Source organism: Salvelinus fontinalis, chromosome 31, assembly GCF_029448725.1.
Source record: "Salvelinus fontinalis isolate EN_2023a chromosome 31, ASM2944872v1, whole genome shotgun sequence".
Lineage (NCBI taxonomy): Eukaryota > Metazoa > Chordata > Actinopteri > Salmoniformes > Salmonidae > Salvelinus > Salvelinus fontinalis.
The window spans coordinates 35,405,733-35,425,001 of NC_074695.1; the positions used below are offsets into that span (position 1 = coordinate 35,405,733).

At 40.2% G+C, this 19,269-nt stretch overlaps 1 protein-coding gene across 1 annotated transcript in view; it reads right to left on the minus strand.

Annotated features, from left to right (window-relative positions):
- Positions 1-15,733, minus strand: part of casz1 (castor zinc finger 1) — a 93,191-nt gene extending 77,458 nt beyond the window's left edge. The window contains exon 1 of the mRNA XM_055892366.1: positions 15,360-15,733. Within this exon, the coding sequence (XP_055748341.1) occupies positions 15,360-15,408 (49 nt within the window). The 5' untranslated portion in view covers positions 15,409-15,733. The remainder of the gene's footprint in view (positions 1-15,359) is intronic.
- Positions 15,734-19,269: the final 3,536 nt, after the last annotated feature.

Consider the following 19,269-nt stretch of genomic DNA (forward strand, 5'->3'; position numbering starts at 1 on the left):
GGCACGAACGGAATAAGTCATTTTCAGCTAGGTAGACAAGTAGGAGGAGCAGGAACTAAAAGAAGCTGCATAGACCAATCGAAAAGGTTCCTACTTTAAAAAAAGGAATAATCCTTGTGTGTTTTTATGACTGGTGGTGGACAGGGTTGTGAGTGACAGTGTGCGACGCTGGAAGTTGCCACAAACATTCATTTACTGCTTTATTGGAAATGACAATAAAAATATCCTCCCCTAAAAAAACAGGAGGCGGAGGAGGGAGTTGAGGGCAGCTGCTGGAACATTTCTCACCTCAGAGAGACGAGCAACTGCTCCACTGCTCCCATAACTCTCCAACTTTATGACAGGTGACAACTGGTTCGAAGGCCCTCTTCGCCCAAATCTGAGGTATTTAGCCTAGCTAGGGACAGAATGGACTGAATACCCCTTAGAAAGTTACCAAGAACATGGGCACGCAGGAGGCCCACCTGTTTAGCAAGAGCAACTGGACTAAACTGGCAGTTTATACTGTGCTAATATCTATCAAACTTAGAGGCTTAGTAGAGTGAGGGAAAGAGATACTGGAAGACTGATAATAGGAAAAGAGTTCTGCTTTTAGAAACAGCATCACATTGCTGTCCATTTCTACTCTAGGATTGGAATTTGGCACTGGTATAACATTCTCAGAAGTGATATAACCGATAATACTGTGCTTAAACGCCAGCCTAGGAATCACAGTATGGCTGGTTAGCCTCAGAGAATGTCCTGTGAATCAGAAAGGACAGTCACATTGTCATTACTTGAATGTGGGTTGAAAATGCAGCACTAAAATGAGAGACTTGGCCAGCAATGACATCTAGAACTTAATGTTAGTAGGATATTTAAATATTTATATTTAAAAAATATATTTAAAAAATATTTAAGGAGTGAGAGAGAGAGAGAGAGAGAGAGAGAGAGAGAGAGAGAGAGAGAGACTAAGTGACTGAGTGAGTGACTGTGAGAGTGAGAGAGAGAGAGAGAGAGAGAGAGAGAGAGAGAGAGAGAGAGAGAGAGAGAGACTAAGTGACTGAGTGAGTGACTGTGAGAGCGAGAGAGAGAGAGACTAAGTGACTGAGTGAGTGACTGTGAGAGCGAGAGAGAGAGAGAGAGAGAGAGACTAAGTGACTGAGTGAGTGACTGTGAGAGTGAGAGAGAGAGAGAGAGAGAGAGAGAGAGAGAGACTAAGTGACTGAGTGAGTGACTGTGAGAGTGAGAGTGAGAGAGAGCGACTATAGGCATAATTTAGGGGGTGGGGGGGTTACAGGATATACTGCAGCACTTGAAACTTCACTCGTCAACACGAAATTCTCAAATTGTTCCCGACATGATCCCGTCACAGCGCCGAGACAGAGGAGTTACTTCGGTCATCCGTTGATCTGATCCATGCTGACTGTTACACTAATGGCATTAATAAGGACAAAATTACTATTTTGAAATATAGCATTTTTTTCTCCTCTTAACCTGGTCAACCTTATCCCCTTACCCTCTCCCACGTGTGTGTGTGTGTGTGTGTGTGTGTGTGTGTGTGTGTGTGTGTGTGTGTGTGTGTGTGTGTGTGTGTGTGTGTGTGTGTGTGTGTGTGTGTGTGTGTGTGTGTGTGTGTGTGTGTGTGTGTGTGTGTGTATGTGTGCGGTTATAGCTTTTTCTGTTTTTCAGGCTTGGTATGCCACGCAAATTGATTGCGACATTTTGCAGGACAAAAAAAACATGCAAGCCTTGAAATTTGACCCTTTGATATTTTTGATAGCTTGATTGCGATATTAACCAATGGAGTCCAACCCAGATAACATTTCCCCACATCATTTAACTGTATTTCTGTAAATGTGGGTTCATACGGGATTTATAGCCAGAAAGAATGTGAGGCCTTGGCCAAATATCAATAACACACAAAGTCTAATGTAAAGCAATGTCCTGTATAACCAACTATTGGCATGACGACATGCTTAAAACCTATATTTAAACTAATCAAACAGAAATCATTGTTAATTACACAGAACCCTATGTACGTGTATTTATTCTTCATCAACACAAACGTTTTTAAGGGTGTGTGTGTCCTGCTCTGATAGCTTTTTAGCCTCTAACATTGAGAGAAATGACACACTGATCAAGGACATGAATTGCTCATTGATTTTTAGGGGCCAGCTTAACTATCCATTCCAATTGATTTTGAGCTTTGCTGGGCGAGTTATGGGAGTTTTAATGCATCATCTGTATGTGTACTCATCGTCGCCAACCCAAAGAGGATTTACAATTGTCTGTGGTAAATGCATATGGACAACAATTCACGACATCTCAAAAAACATGTGAAGAGGCCCTTTCTTTTTCTTTTTTCTTTGTTGAGAGATATGCTCATCATAAACTTCAATAATCATCAACTATTGCACTTTACTCTCTTGTATATGTGGGAATATTTTACCTTAGACAACCTTGGCCTTAACTGATACCAGTGATAGTAGGAAGTTCCTATTTCACAGTCAGTTCAGCCCTATTGTGGTGCTTATGTACAGAGTAAATGATCTATTGGGGTATAAAACATAGTCTGTCCTGATATGACATGATGATGAAAAACGAGGTAAAAAGCATAGGGAATGAGATATAATGTAACTACAACAAGGCAAAAAGCACACAAAATAAGAGACATTGTAAAATAAAATACAAACAATAGGCAAAAAGCACACAAAATGACAGATACTGTAACAAAAACGAGGTAAACAGGTATACAAAATGAAATACTGTAACAATCCTATAGGGACAACAAGTGCCGGTTGGGTTATACATTTCAGCTAGCAACGCCACTAAGACTTGTTTAACACAGAGTGTTATTTCCAAGAAAGCTTAATAGACGCTAAAGCTTAATAACAATTTTTTTTACATTTCCTGTTCAAAAACAATATCCTACGTTTAAATAATGTACACATACTTAAGGGTAAAAATATATGTTTTGAGCAAAATTGTGTTGTTTTTTTTTTAGACACAAGCGCTAACTTCCTGGAGTAGGCCATTCAAGGAGTTGGTCTGATGTTGACTTTGTGATGTCATCGGCCTCCCCCTTTGCTTGAGGAGCAATAGAAAACAAAAGAGGAAAGGCCCACCCTCCCACTTGTATCATGTCATGAGGATACCTGGACCACCTATTGAGATGTGCCCTATTGTTAAGTAAATCAGCTGATAAGTGAGCTGAAAAGGAGACTAGAGTAGGACTTTAGGTCCCTTACAACATACACAAACATACCACAGTCCCAATCAAACATGGACATGTACAATCAACCACATCACTCTATTATAGGCTCCATTTACATTCGGAATGTTTTGAGAATGCATTCTCCAACCATGACAGTAAAAATCTCCAGTCTCATATGCAATATTGTGTGCTCTCCGTAATCATCTTTATGCTGGATAATAGCAAAAAAGAATTGATATCAAGTTACGATTAACAATTCATATCAACCATTAATTATCGAAGGTCTGGCAAAGTAAGAGATCATGTCAGAGCAATGTGATCCAAAAGACGGCCTAAATGTCATCTGTCATGTAGAAAGTCGTTAAAATAGAGGCTTGTTTTCCTCGGGCTGGCTCGGGTTTCACTCGGCCACGGATAGATTTCTGTTCTTCAGCGAAAAAGCTGGCATTCATATATGATATCGTCTACTTTATAGCATGACTGAAAGCTCTAAATTAAAGCTTTTTTTCCCTGTCTCTCCACTCAAGGCGTTTTTTCAATTGGTTTGGGTTGAAACGGCCTCTGTGTGAGGTAAATGTCCTTTATTCCCGCATAAAGCACACTTTACCCGTTCCTTTAAAAAACTCCCCACTTAATTAATGTTTTACAAGTGCCGCTGTATTCTTTTTCAGAAAATGCCTATCAAAGCGGGCAGGTTCCGATTACGTACGCTAATTGAAATTCTGAATTTCTCTCCTCTCCCTCAACACAATAAATGCAGCATTTTGTAGTCCACAAATGACACCAAATCATCAAAGTAATGTGGGCTTTTCTTTCTTTTTACCCCCACTGTATTCTCATGTTCTGCTGGTGGGTTCATGAGACAGCTTCATAAAGCAGTAAATGCTTGGGGAAGCCTGTGACTGTTTGTGTGTGTGTGTGTGTGTGTGTGTGTGTGTGTGTGTGTGTGTGTGTGTGTGTGTGTGTGTGTGTGTGTGTGTGTGTGTGTGTGTGTGTGTGTGTGTGTGTGTTTGTGTGTGTGTGTGTGTGTGTGTGTGTGTGTGCGTGCGTGCGTGCGTGCGTGTTTTGTACAGTAACTCCACCAGGGAGCTCATAACAGACGGCAACAGCTATCCCCCCCAGCCTCCAACTGATGATGTTTACAAAGAAAACGACCATAACACAAAAAGTAATGAATTAGGACTGAACCAAGTCTATAGCTCTCAAAAAGATACTTGGCATTGATAGAAGCTGTATTCATTAGGTTCCAGTTTGGTGAATGTAGCGTGTTTCCCAGGTATGATAGTGTGTGCTGTGTGATATAGTCAGACAGGTTGTGTGTGAACAGCTGCAAGTTGGAGCCGGAGCCCTTTGTAGGAGAAAGGGAGACCAGGAGGACGATAAAGGCTAGTTTTGGAGACGGTGATGATAGAGACAGCAAACAGCAGAGGAGGAGCTGTAACCTCATCACCACCGTCTACTGCGACCTTCGGCCTACACGCCAAACAGCGTTTGCATACAAGGAGACAAGCCTGTCACAGTGAAGCACCACTGATGTGACTTTGTGCTATGGATGACTTGATCGTTCTCAGATGTAAAATAGAAAAATTATCTTTTTGCTTGGCACAGCTAAACTAAATGTAGTAGACGCAACTCAACTAAATGTAGTAGACGCAACTCAACTAAATGTAGTAGACGCAACTCAACTAAATGTAGTAGACACAACTCAACTAAATGTAGTAGACACAACTCAACTAAATGTAGTAGACACAACTCAACTAAATGTAGTAGACACAACTCAACTAAATGTAGTAGACACAACTCAACTAAATGTAGTAAACACAACTCAACTAAATGTAGTAGACACAACTCAACTAAATGTAGTAGACACAACTCAACTAAATGTAGTAGACACAACTCAACTAAATGTAGTAAACACAACTCAACTAAATGTAGTAAACACAACTCAACTAAATGTAGTAAACACAACTCAACTAAATGTAGTAAACACAACTCAACTAAATGTAGTAGACACAACTCAACTAAATGTAGTAGACACAACTCAACTAAATGTAGTAGACACAACTCAACTAAATGTAGTAGACACAACTCAACTAAATGTAGTAAACACAACTCAACTAAATGTAGTAAACACAACTCAACTAAATGTAGTAGACACAACTCAACTAAATGTAGTAGACACAACTCAACTAAATGTAGTAAACACAACTCAACTAAATGTAGTAAACACAACTCAACTAAATGTAGTAGACACAACTCAACTAAATGTAGTAGACACAACTCAACTAAATGTAGTAAACACAACTCAACTAAATGTAGTAAACACAACTCAATGTAGTAGATGCAACTTTATCTACATACTCCATTTCTCTCTCAGATGTGAAAAAAAATGCTCATACTTGTTCTAATATATACACTATGCACATTTAGTAGGCAAGACTAAACTAGAATTAGTATGGCACAACAACTAAATGTAGTCGGCACAACTTTATCTCCATACTTTATTTTCCTTTGTTTATCTGATGAGTTGTCTTGCTGTAGGGCAGTTATAAATGATTGGGTTCCAATGGCACAAAACCACGTCATGGAAACATTTATGAACCTTTGTTCCTAGTTAATCAGGGTATAAAAAACCAGTCCCTCTCCGCTCTTTCTTATATTTGCCTAAACTCCCTCTCTTTCCATGGGCATTCTTTTATTGGTTTGTTTTGCATGCATGGGGCATTATAACTTTGCATTCTTTCTCAAGGTCAGTTGCCTTGGGTGTCACGCAGAATATTTGCTTATTGGCCTTTTCAGGTCACTTTTATTATATTTACAGCAAATCATTTTTGATAAGGGATGTGAAAGACCTATACAACAGCATCATAAATGGGAGAGGCAAGACTGAAATAAGGACAAAGGATAAACTGACTTTCTTTTTTATCTCGGACACGTTGATATTTTCGACTCTTTCTCTCTCTCCCTCTCTCCTCCCCCCTCTCTCGCCAAGCCAAAGTGTGGGTAGGCTACTGCACGGAACTGGTTAGATTTACTCCAATAGCTTCTCTCGGTGTGGGCAGTGAGCGAGCTCTTGTTTCATAGAAGATAAGTAGCTCCCTGTTATCTCTCTAGCACTATAATCACTTAACAAAGACTCAGGCATTTGCACAAATTAAAACATCAATAATGCACAAGTGCTTTCCAGTTTCAGACGTAGAAATACCCCACCCCCCCCCCAAAAAAAGTGCATCCTAGCTCACCATCATTGGTCCTGCTGATGGATCAAAAGGTATCATAAACAACACCTCCCCTTAAAGTGGACCGTCCCCTTAATCTTTGTTTATAAATGTGGGGTCAACTTTAGAGATGGGACCAAAAAGATGGTTTGGGGGGGTGTTGTTTTAGAGCGAATGCAAGTAAAGTGGTGGCGCTTCAGTGTAAACAGCCAACACCCTTGAGTGGCGTAGCGTGGCGTCCTTCCATAAACAACAACACCGCTAAGTCGCCAACATTTATGATTTGTGGTCACAATGGGAATCGCAGCCATGGTTTTAAGTCCAAGTCTGCGTGTTTTGCCCTATCGTTAGACAGCTAAATCCGCCCAGGCCAACTCTTATTTACAGGACATGAAAACACCAAACAGTAAAAAACTGTATGATATGGACATTTTTGTCTACAATGAGTTGTAGGATGGTAAAACCACTATGAGAAAGGGGGGGTTAGGGTTAGAGCTGGTGGGTGGGGGAGTTACATGGGAAAAATACTTGGTGACACTAGCGAGTGGCTCTACAGAAAACCTTCAAAACATTATTCATAGATGATACAAAAAAAACATTTATACAACAAAAAAACGACATGCTTTATACATCCTAAATCATCACCTACAGTTTGTCGTGGATGTGCATTAAACAGGATGTTTTGCATTGCTTATGAAAGGGTTACGTAGTCTCCTTTTGACTTGCTGGTGCTGTGACTGGCATATTAGAGCGGTACTAGCCGCTACATGTCAATGTAAGCTCATGACCATCGCTGTGTCACAAATGGCACCCTATCCCTTAAATAGTGCACTACTTTTGACCAGAGCCCTTTGGGCCCTGGTCAAAAGAAGTGCACTATAAAGGCCATAGGGTGCCATTTGGGACAAGGGACATCTCTGTTATAACAGGGACAGAGGACGATCTATCCCATACAGATGGCCTCAAGGACAATTACCAGTAATGATTGGTTGCTTGGTAAATGAGGGAAATTCTATTTGCCACTGCTCTTCGCTGATTGCGGACAACAAGCCTGAGAGATCTGATGATGAACACGCATGGGTGCCTTTAAACTTAAACGTTACTTCTGCATGTTTGTGGTGAGATTTGACATGAATACACACTGGAAAGGAACATTTCCTCAAACTGAGGAGGTCCTGGTGCTCAGTAGTACAGCTCTAAAGTATTACATTCTAACTGTCATATTTGTAGGTTCTGTACAAAGGATCCGAGGGGCAGAGTTACTGTACAATAACAGGAACATTTATTTGGTACATGAATGTGAAAATAAGAACACGTGTGACTGGACTAAAGAGAAAGCTAAAACAGTTGTGAAACGTGTATTCTAGCCACTTATAAATGATTTTAGGATCTGTATTCTAAACCTAAACAATTATCACAAGTGTTTCTTTCAATCCTTTTCAAGTCCTCCCTTTCCAGATGTCTGTATTGTCCCCTTCCTCTCGGTTCTCTCTCAGTTAGCCCAACAAACAATCCCCTTGTTAGCAAACTGTTAAGACAGCCACTCGGTACACAAATTGCGCTCGACCAAGCGAATTTGTTTTGCAAGGGTGACCTGTTTAATCATCTAATTTTCTTTGGCGGACATTTATTCATCTGGTTTCCACGGTTACGGAGAACATTAAGGGGCTCCAGTAATAAGGCTGGAGAGTCAAACAGGTAATAAAGAAATGAACGCCATTTTCCAGNCTGTCATATTTGTAGGTTCTGTACAAAGGATCCGAGGGGCAGAGTTACTGTACAATAACAGGAACATTTATTTGGTACATGAATGTGAAAATAAGAACACGTGTGACTGGACTAAAGAGAAAGCTAAAACAGTTGTGAAACGTGTATTCTAGCCACTTATAAATGATTTTAGGATCTGTATTCTAAACCTAAACAATTATCACAAGTGTTTCTTTCAATCCTTTTCAAGTCCTCCCTTTCCAGATGTCTGTATTGTCCCCTTCCTCTCGGTTCTCTCTCAGTTAGCCCAACAAACAATCCCCTTGTTAGCAAACTGTTAAGACAGCCACTCGGTACACAAATTGCGCTCGACCAAGCGAATTTGTTTTGCAAGGGTGACCTGTTTAATCATCTAATTTTCTTTGGCGGACATTTATTCATCTGGTTTCCACGGTTACGGAGAACATTAAGGGGCTCCAGTAATAAGGCTGGAGAGTCAAACAGGTAATAAAGAAATGAACGCCATTTTCCAGCAGCCGAGGAGTCGGTGAAATGAATCAAGGGAGAGAACAGAGGGAACGTGGGTGAGGGGCATGAGAGGGGGCCTCCAATATTGTTAAAACAATAAGCCCTTACTGGCTATGTTACTCTGAAGATCAGCTGGTACGGTTCTAGACATGACACTTTGGGCACAGAGCAGATGGGAGTCATCGAGGCAATGCGCAGTTGTGGCAACTGCTGTGTGTCAATAACATGTGGGGGCGAAAACGTGACGTTTATGAGGCACGGTGAGAAATATTTCATAGTCTTCTCAAGTCGTATCATGTTGTCCAATAATGTCCTATTCACAGCTAGGGAATATGTAGCATTCGCTGTATGTTTTCCACATACAGAGACTCAGCTGAAGAGCTGTGTTACTGCTGATTGCCAAATAAGGTAATTGTGAGACGTCGCAGTAAGACAGAAAAACAACCTACAAATGTAATCTAATTTTGAACTTCACACATAAGCTACAGAAACTCCACAAACTGCTTTAAAGCATGAACAACTATCAAATTAACTTGTTTTATTTTTAGGTGTATCTGCATTTCAGATGTTTAATTGGTGTCATATGATTTGCCTCATTCAGGCAGTATTGAGGTTTGTTTTAAACAAACGGAACAAATGTTCTCAACCAAACCTCTTCTTTTTGTCTGGTTTAACCAAAACCATTTTAACACAGTGACAACACCTGTCCCCCATCCCATTGCGGCAGAACAAAGCAAATCCAATTATTTTCTCACTTGCTGCCGCATTACTTGTGTGTGTGTGTGTGGACATCGTTCGTGGCCGGCTCCAGACTGACTGAGGTCTGGGAGTGAAGCAAAACTGATGGCAGACAACATGTCTCAGGAGAGGAAGGGGGAAAGATGTCAGATGACCTGGCCTTTCTCTGTCACAAGTACACACGACCATTAACGCAGCCTCACACACCATGCGCTCCCCTCATTAACCTGGCAACCCTGAGCCCCCCAGCCCCCCCCCCCCCCCCCCCCCCCCCCCCCCCAAGGATAGAACTTATGTCATACATAGAGTGAGAAATCCCCAAAAGGGGTCTTAGAAAAAAACAAGCAGTAAAGAAATAATAATAATGTTCTGGGCATAGGACTGCCAACTGTTCCGCTAACAGCCTCTTAACAGGTGTGGGCCCTAGAACCATGTAATCCGATCAAGTTACAGAGTCTCTCTCTCTCTCTCTCTCTCTCTCTCTCTCTCTCTCTCTCTCTCTCTCTCTCTCCTCTCTCTCTCTCTCTCTCTCTCTCTCTCTCTCTCTCTCTCTCTCCTCTCTCTCTCTCTCCTCCTCTCTCTCTCTCTCTCTCCTCTCTCTCTCTCTCTCTCTCTCTCTCTCTCTCTCTCTCTCTCTCCTCTCTCTCTCTCTCTCTCTCTCTCTCTCTCTCTCTCCTCTCCTCTCTCCTCTCTCTCTCTCTCTCTCTCTCTCTCTCTCTCTCTCTCTCTCTCTCTCTCTCTCTCTCTCTCAAATGACAGAATTGAACAGCTGTGCTTTAGATTTATCATGTACAGACAGTAATTATTGCTGGTGCTGCCTTCTACTGACCCAAGTGAATAGAATGTCAAAATAAAAAAAACACGACGAATCAGGGGAACCTGGGGTTGAGGGGTGGTGGGTTGTGGACGCGGTGAGTTGGGGACACGAGGTGCAGGGAGGGAGGGGACTGTGGGTGGTTGTCTGAAAGCCACCGGCGTCCTTGTTTGCAGTCAATTACCAAAGAGGACAGGGGTATTGGCTCTGGAGCTCGGCAGTGCAAACACGAAGGTGACAGACAAGAGACGTACATGTTTGTTTCTTTTTCTCTCTCTCTCTTTTCCCTATCAAAAAGTTATACCGAAACGGAAGGAGAGGACAAATTCAAGATGGCAAAGACAAATTCAAAACAACACCTTATAACCCTAACCCCACTCCACTGAAACTACAACTAAACTACAACTGATGTTACGGTAACATGACAAAATGTGATTTTACGACCACCCAAAGTGCTTTCTTTGTTGTCTCAACCCCGCTGACCCTTCCCCTGTATTTGTCCCAGAGATGAAAAGGTTGAGGTACTCTCCAGAGAGATGAAATGCTGATAGTTTATCTATGTCAATCACTGTCCCTATCATTAAACAGTTAACCCAACGTTTCTGTCCCAGGTCCTCCATGCTACTCGCACACTGTCACATACCATACCCATCCTGGCCACCCTAACCTGCATACGGGGTGGTTCACACCTTCGAGACCCCCCTGCCATATTTAAAAGGATTAGTCAACGTGTTTTGTGCCGGCTTAATCTCTCTTTCAGACGGGCCTAATAAGTGTGCTTCGATAAGCGAAGCATGCAAATTCATTCGAGGCCAGTGGAGCCTGTGCTTTTCAGACAAATGCAGCATAGTCTTTCACACTGCTAATTGTCTCCACATTTCTCCTCCTTTTCTCTCTTATATGGCATATCAACGAGCCCAGATGATTCTTCTCCCATACTTTGCATGAAATTATAATTTCATATGTAAAATTGTGAATGAAACGGCGCAGCATAAAAGCCATAGAGAGAAGCCTCTCTATTGACTCTGCACATGTGAATACATGACATTGCACATTGGGGCTTCAGATTAACAAGTTGAGATGATATCCTCCTCGTATTTTATGTCATGGGGTTATAGCAGAAAGAAGATAATACAACTCAGCCTACACACAAATCTGAGAAATATAAAGATGTTGATTTATCAAATGTCATATTTTTTCAGGCAAATTCGACATATTTTGTAAATGTATGAGACACGCAAGACACAAAATAAACATATTTGCAATTATACTTGTACTGAAAGAATATAATAGAAAATAATAATAATAATATTTTTTTTTGAAATCGAAACTTTTTTTTCTTTAGCTGGGACAAATAAGTTTTTAGTAATATATATATATATTTTTTTTTTAAATTGCCCTGGTGGATTTGAGGATAATAAAGACATAACGAAGGCCTAAAGGTGCAACCTGTTTATTATTCTGGAGTACTTCCTCTCCGAGTATTAATAAGGCCATTACTCCAGATTGGTGACGGGGAGCTTTGAGGTTTTAATTAGGTGCTGGCCACTGCATGAGTGCACAGGAGTGAAGAAAAGGGGCGGCCATGCCACTTGCCCCTGCTCCTGGCCCATATCAAGTAGCCCCCCCTGAACGCTTTGCCTGCCTACTGCTGCCCGGGAGATGTATGGACGTCCATGTGCATCTGGACTTGATTTAAGCATTTGAGCGTTTGATCTCGGATGTTTCTCCCTGTCTGCTGGTACAAAAAAAGGGGAGTTGGTGCGAATTGGGTATTAGGGGGGGACTAAGGTAATTATGGTGTAGGGTGGCTTGTGTCTGATGACGGGGGACATGCTCAGGCAGGACTCAGCTGTCCTTCTCTCTCTCTCTCTCTCTCTCTCTCTCTCTACTGCCTGTGCTCCCTCTCCCTCTAGCTGTTCTAAAGCCTGGTATAACACACACAGCCTCACATAACATCAATCACACACTCACTCGGAGCGGACGATAAAACTACACAAACATATACATTGCGATTAACTATGACACTTGAAAAACATTTTTTTTTTTAACAATGCCCCAATAATTGTTTGTACGTGTGTGTTTTGATTTGAAATTAAAATGAACGAATTGATATGAAAGTTACCTGTGTCAAAACTACAATATGGAAATTATTGAAACATTTAAATATATTTAGAAAATGTAATTGTGAACCAATTAAGTAGATAAATAGCCTAATGAATATATGTCTTAAATTGTTCACAGTTTTGCATAACTCTGTTGTTAAAAATTTACTGAAGTATGAACTTTTGATGTGCTTGAAAATACAGAATTTCATTGTCATTCACAAACAGTCAGTCATCACAATGACATATTCCGATATATGTCAGTGATAAGAAAAGCACACCTTTATGTGTTGTTTTCAGCAATATGTAAATAATATATTGGGAATTCAAATGTTTTGCCTCGGTTGACATGGCGATACTAATCACCTCATTGCTAAAATGCACTCTTGCCTGACAGGGCTCCACAGAATAACCAGAGTCCACCAGAAGAAATCGGCATAAAAGGGGTTAAAGACAATGGCTTGCATTCCACCCCCCCCCCCCCCCCTCCAAACGTCGCCCTGCTAAATTTATTTCAAAACTCTGTTAATCTGTGGTACACAACATTCTCATTAGCATAACCCAGCCCCCTCATAAAAATTCCAGCTAGTTTAATTAAAAAATGTAAATTTACTGTCATCCGAGGAGCTGGAGAATCAGGACAGCAACAGCATTTTTTATTGCTTAAGACATCAAATTGATTCGGGTTATGGCTAAATTGTGATAAAAGGTTATGGAAGGCTGCAAGACCTCGGGTCTTGTTTTCCCCCATCATTTCACCCTTTTTTTGTAGAGGGCCGTAAAAGGTGGAGAAAGGCCCACCAAGGGTTAATCAGACAACTCACTGAGGGAGAAGGCAATCGCTATTATGACTCATAAACAAGTAAAAAAAATAAAAAAACATTTTCTGAGCTGAGTGAAAAGTTTCAAATTAGGGTGTGTCTGGGTGGATCGAGGGTTATACTTGTTTACTGGTAGTTTCAAAACTATAATTCAGGACAACCAAGGTAACATCGAGATAATAGCCAAGCCCTTAGGTCTGTTTGTGCGAGTTTGTCGGCAAAATGGTCTACAAGTTGATTGTCACTGAACGCCACACTTCATAAGAATTGTATTATCAAGTATTGGTATTCTTTTCTTCTACCTCAAACACGTTATTTTAATGTTGAATGAAACTGTGTAGGGCCCTCCAACATATGAGGACAGGTGCAGTAGAGAGAGAGAGAGAGAGAGAGAGAGAGAGAGAGAGAGAGAGAGACAGAGAGACAGAGAGACAGAGAGACAGAGAGACAGAGAGACAGAGAGACAGAGAGACAGAGAGACAGAGAGACAGAGAGACAGAGAGACAGAGAGAGAGAGAGAGAGAGAGAGAGAGAGAGAGAGAGAGAGAGAGAGAGAGAGATAGATAGATAGATAGATAGATAGATAGATAGATAGATAGATAGATAGATAGATAGAGAGAGAGAGAGAGAGAGAGAGAGAGAGAGAGAGAGAGAGAGAGAGAGAGAGAGAAAATGAATTCTTATTCGAAGGTAAGGTATCAAATATGATACAGGAAAAGGACATTGCATAGTTATAGCAAAACCCATTGTACACTATATCAAAAAGTACTTTAAATAAACGGTAGTAAAAATGCATAATTCAGTTAAGTTTATATGAATTGAAAGTGGAATAATATATCAAACAATTTCATCAACCAAATTTTTTCAGCAACGTTCTGTCATTTTTAGCCATACAAAAGGCTGCTTTCAAAATGATGAACAATCTTTCACCAAAATAGTGATTTCAGGAACTTATAAACAGGAATTTACTATGTTTATTGCTATCTTCAGTGTTTGTTTAAATTTAATTGCGTGAAACAGAAATAAGTTAGGTTACAGTCAGTGTGAGTCCAGAATGACTCACAGAAAAGTAACACAGTCATATGTATCAATGGTAAAAATAATTAAATTACACATAGGAAAAACACTCACACACACTCAGATACAGAGAGGAGAAGAAAAACACACACACACACTCAGATACAGAGAGGAGAAGAAAAACACACATGCGCAATAAACAAACACACAAACATACAGTACACAGCTATACGATGAGCCAAATTCGTGGATATTGAAGAATATGACGAGCCTTCCTTTAATCTGTTAACTGACTTTAAAAGTATCCCAGATTAGAATAGCAAAGTCTAAGTAAGAAATGTAATCAATTGAAATTTTTGAACAGGTTAGTCCAAAAAAGCATGGGGGAGAATGACACCATGAAATGTTTCAGCACAAGCTGTGGTCTAGAAAACTCTGGATCAGATATTTCACGCCAAATGAATATTGAACATTCCTACAATATTTAAGACGTACACATAATTTGATAAATGATTGTATATATGGTACTGTGTATGTGTATATATTCTGTGTTGTCTCCTGTTTTAGTTATGTATGCCGAAACTCAATTCAAAATGAATGGAGCGACCAAAAAAAGGGATAGCAGTTGTTGCTGTGCTCCCTTTACATGTGTGACAACATAAGGAACACAACAGTTTGTTTGCTTTGTCCCCTTGGCAACAAGCCCTTAGGCCATTCAATACACCCTAATGCCATTTCACATACCTACGAGGGTGAACCAGTCTGTATTTCTACAGTATGGAGCGTATTCATCTACTCAAAATCCTAAAACCAAATAAAGGAACCAAACATTATAAAAGAGAAAATGAAGTGAAAATGCCTTGCAGTGTGGTTCACTTCAGAGCACAGATATACACTTTGACTCTTACAGGAGAAAATGAAACTGGCTCAGCTAACTTTTTTCCCCCACTTGAATGTGCTGCACAGTGTTATGAGTACACTAATGTGTGCTCGTGAACTCAGAGATCATATTTTGATATTGCAACCACCATTGGGCACTGTCAAAGAGCTATAAATAAGGGTGTACACTCGGGTGTATATCTACACAGCATGTGTAGTTTAATATTGGACAACTTCCCCCCTCTCGGTATATTTAGTATGTGATAAAGGCACACCTTTAACTGTCAACTAATAAAACATCTGACCAAGATAGTAGAGAAGAAGAAGAGTACTCACCATATTCAGGGAAGTCGAAGTTAAATCCTCTCAGACATGTAACTTTCATAATATTACTAAACTCTGTTAGAAAATCATTAGAATGGTTGGTTGGTGAAGGGGGAAGCAGAGCGGAAAAGTAACTAGATAAAAAGGCTTCCTTCAATCATGCACTAAACTCCTTGACATGTAATCTGTCAATAGTTTGTTGCTGAGATAATGCCGGCTGCCACGAGTGAATTTGATTGGCAGCTGGGGTCTGGCCCCTCCTCTCTGTAGTTTGATGGGGGGTGGGTGAAAGAATATAGAGCCTTCCCCTTGCTTGCTTGCTTGCTCCCTCTCGTGCGCTCGCTCTCTCCCTCTGGTTCGCTCCCATACACACACACACACCAAGCTGTTGGTGATGTTGTCTGAATAGGCTAGGAAATTACGGCAGAGCAGGAACCGGAGCAGTTTTTTTCCTCCCCTCAGTGGGCTGGCCCTTTCCATCTTTGTGGTCTACTAGCCTTTCAACTCTCTTGGGGTGGAGCCTTGCCTGGCTCTATTCAAATGAGGAAGGCAGCAACATTAAAAAGAGGTTTAGGGGGAAATAATGGTTCATATAGAATATTACACACTTTTAGGATATTGCTCAGAAACTTGACTTTTTATGGTTTTCAAAGGTAGACTAAGATTATTATTTTTTCAACATTTTATTGGGTAATTGTATTGATATTATTCAGGTTGTAGTACTATAATAAACCATTGTTTTGCATGATACCTATATATTTTATGGTATAACAATTAAAAAGTGGAATTTGTGGAAAAATAAAACGTGCATTGCAACTGGAGATTACGAACACAACATTTCTTGAAGACTGTTAGAAATATATCACATTGACTGAAGTCCCTTACGGGAAGAAAACAAGAGTACTGACCAGATTCACATATGTTAGGAAACTTTATCCAGCACTGTTGGTTTAGAAATGTACAGGTATATTAAATATTTCTCCCAAATACCCCAACAAACAGATTTGCCTCTTTTTCAGCAGTCTTTCTTTAATTAATTCTCTTTCTCTCTCTCTTTTCTCACACTCTTTTATTTTTTCTTTCTCTCTTTCATTCTCTCTCTCTCTCACCTTTCTCACTCTCTCTACCCCTTTCCTTCCCTACATCTGATAAGGTATCAGTTTTCATTGTAATTTCAGGTGAAATTATAAATGACAGCCGTTACCAGGTGACAATCAATACTTTATAAGACAAACCCCTAGCTTATTTGCCTGGCAGTTTCTTCCGCAGTGGCATGCAAAGTTTGCCTCTGGACATTCTGAACATAATGTTCAATATTACCAGTGTATTATATAAAATATTCACGTCATACACATAGTATAAGATCATTCAAACGTACTAGAAATTAACCAAGACAACATTGAGACATTAGTGTGCTTTCTAACACAAACAACTTCAATGACGAATAAGTAACAACAATTTTTATAACAAAGAAAACGTTTGAAAGAATAACAGTAGCGTTCAATGTTTTTGAAAAAGGGGAAATATACTTGTCTATGGTTATAAAAAAACATAATTCTATGATATGAGTCAAGGCTTCAGTTCCTGATTGCTGGCAGCAAAGTCCAAAGTGTGTACATAAAACAGGTTTTGGTTGATTCTGTAATTACGATGAGTCATCCTAGTAAATAATGGAAAAATGTCTCCTCCTTAATACAGCACTTAAAGGGGAAAATGGCCTTACAAGGAATCGAATCAAAGGCCTACACCCTGATCCTGCCATTAAAATACATTCACTACCTTAGGTAAACACTAAATCCACAGCAATTTTAGAGTAGACATTAGATAAAGATTCATTGACTAATATTGTTTTAGCTGAAGCTGAACTGCAACCACAGGCAACATGTTTTCAGGTTTCTAAGGGTCTTCAGTGACATTTTTTCTCAGAATGGCCAAATGGTAAAGGAAAAAGATTATAGCATATGAATGTATAGTATACCAATTGATTTGTTTTGAGGAATAACTGGAGTTGCTGAGATGTGATCTTCATGTGGAGCATTAGCAAACTTTGATCTAAAGTTTAGCAATGCTGCTTAACTAATGTGTTTATACTTGCATTCGACCAGTTATAAGTGATATGCTGTGTATACAAGTAGAGGCTATATATGTATAACACTGTTTAAACAATGTAGAGAGGGTAAGTGGAATAACTTTCTATGAACAACCTGTGTGATGCATTTTGAATGCATTATAAGCATGAATATATTTACATAGGACTATAATAAGGAGCCATGAGCTGTTATGAATGCCAATAGCAAGCATGACCTGTTACAGCAACTCATTATCATAGATTGCGAAATAGACACAAATTATTTTTTGGAAATGTTTTAATGTACAGTACATGATTTTGTATACAGTGCATTTCAATCACGTTAATTAGGAACTTTGCAACTACTTACTACATTCAAACTACTTAGCTAGCATGTTAGCTAACCCTAACCATAACACTTTAACTACGTAACTAGCACATTAACTAACCCTAACCCTAATCTCTAACCCTAACCCCTTAGCCACGTTAGCCATCTAGCTAATATTAGCCACAACAAATTGGAATTTGTAAGAAAATTGTGTAATGTACAAAAATGCATTATGAAGAAAATTGCGACACACGAATTTCGAATAAGTAATTTTCACAATAAGCTGTGATAACTACAATGAACAAAAAAGTTTCTGGATATTGGCAGGAACTGTCGTACACGTCGATCCAGAGCATCCCAAACATGCTCAATGGGGTGACATGTCTGGTGAGTATGCAGGCCATGGAAGAACTAGGATATTTTCAATTTGCAGGAATTGTGTACAGATCCTTGTGACATGGGGCAATGCATTATCATGCTGAAACATGAGGTGATGGCGGCGAATGAATGCCCCGACAATGGGCCTCAGGATCTCATCACGGTATCTCTGTGTATTCAAATTACCATCGATAAAATTAAATTGTGTTCATTGTCCGAAGCTTATGCCTGCCCATACCATAACCCCACCATCACCATGGGGCACTCTGTTCACAACGTTGACATCAACAAACCGCTCGCCCACACGACACCATGTCATCTGCCCGATACAGTTGAAACCGGGTTTCATTCGTGAAGAGCACACTTCTCCAGCGTGCCAGCGGCCATCGAAGGTGAGCATTTGCCCACTGAAGTCAGTAACGACACCAAACTGCAGTCAGCTCAACGAGGACGACGAGCACGCAGATGAGCTTCCCTGAGATGGTTTCTGACAGTTTGGGCAAAAACTATAAGGTTGTGCAAACCCACAGTTTCATCAGCTGTCCGGATGGCTGGTCTCAGACGATCCCACAGTTTAAGACACCAAGTGTGGAGGTCCTGGGCTGGCGTGGTTACACGTGGTCTGTGGTTGTGAGGCCGGTTAGATGTACTGCCAAATTGTTGTGGTAGAGAAATGTCCATTCAATTATCTTGCAACAACTATGATGGACATTCCTGCAGTCAGCATGCCAATTGCAAGCTACCTCAAATCTTGAGACATCTGTGGCATTGTGTTGTGTGACAAAACTTCACATTTTAGAGTGACTTTTTATTGTTCCCAGCACAAGGTACACCTGTGTAATGATCATGCTGTTTAATCAGCTTCTTGATAAGCCACACATGTCAGGTGGATGGATTATCTTGGCAAAGGAGAAAGGCTCACTAACAGGGATATGTGCACAACATATTTTTGGAAAATATTTTTGCGTATTGACATTTTTTGGGATCTTTTATTTCAGCTCATGAAACATGGGACCAACACTTTACGTGTTGCATTTATATTTTTGCTCAGTATAGTTGGTTACAGAGTGTAGGCACTTTCTATGAACTAGTGATGTGTAGTTTGTGAAGGATTCGTTCTTTTTGAACAACTCTTTTTACTGACTCGA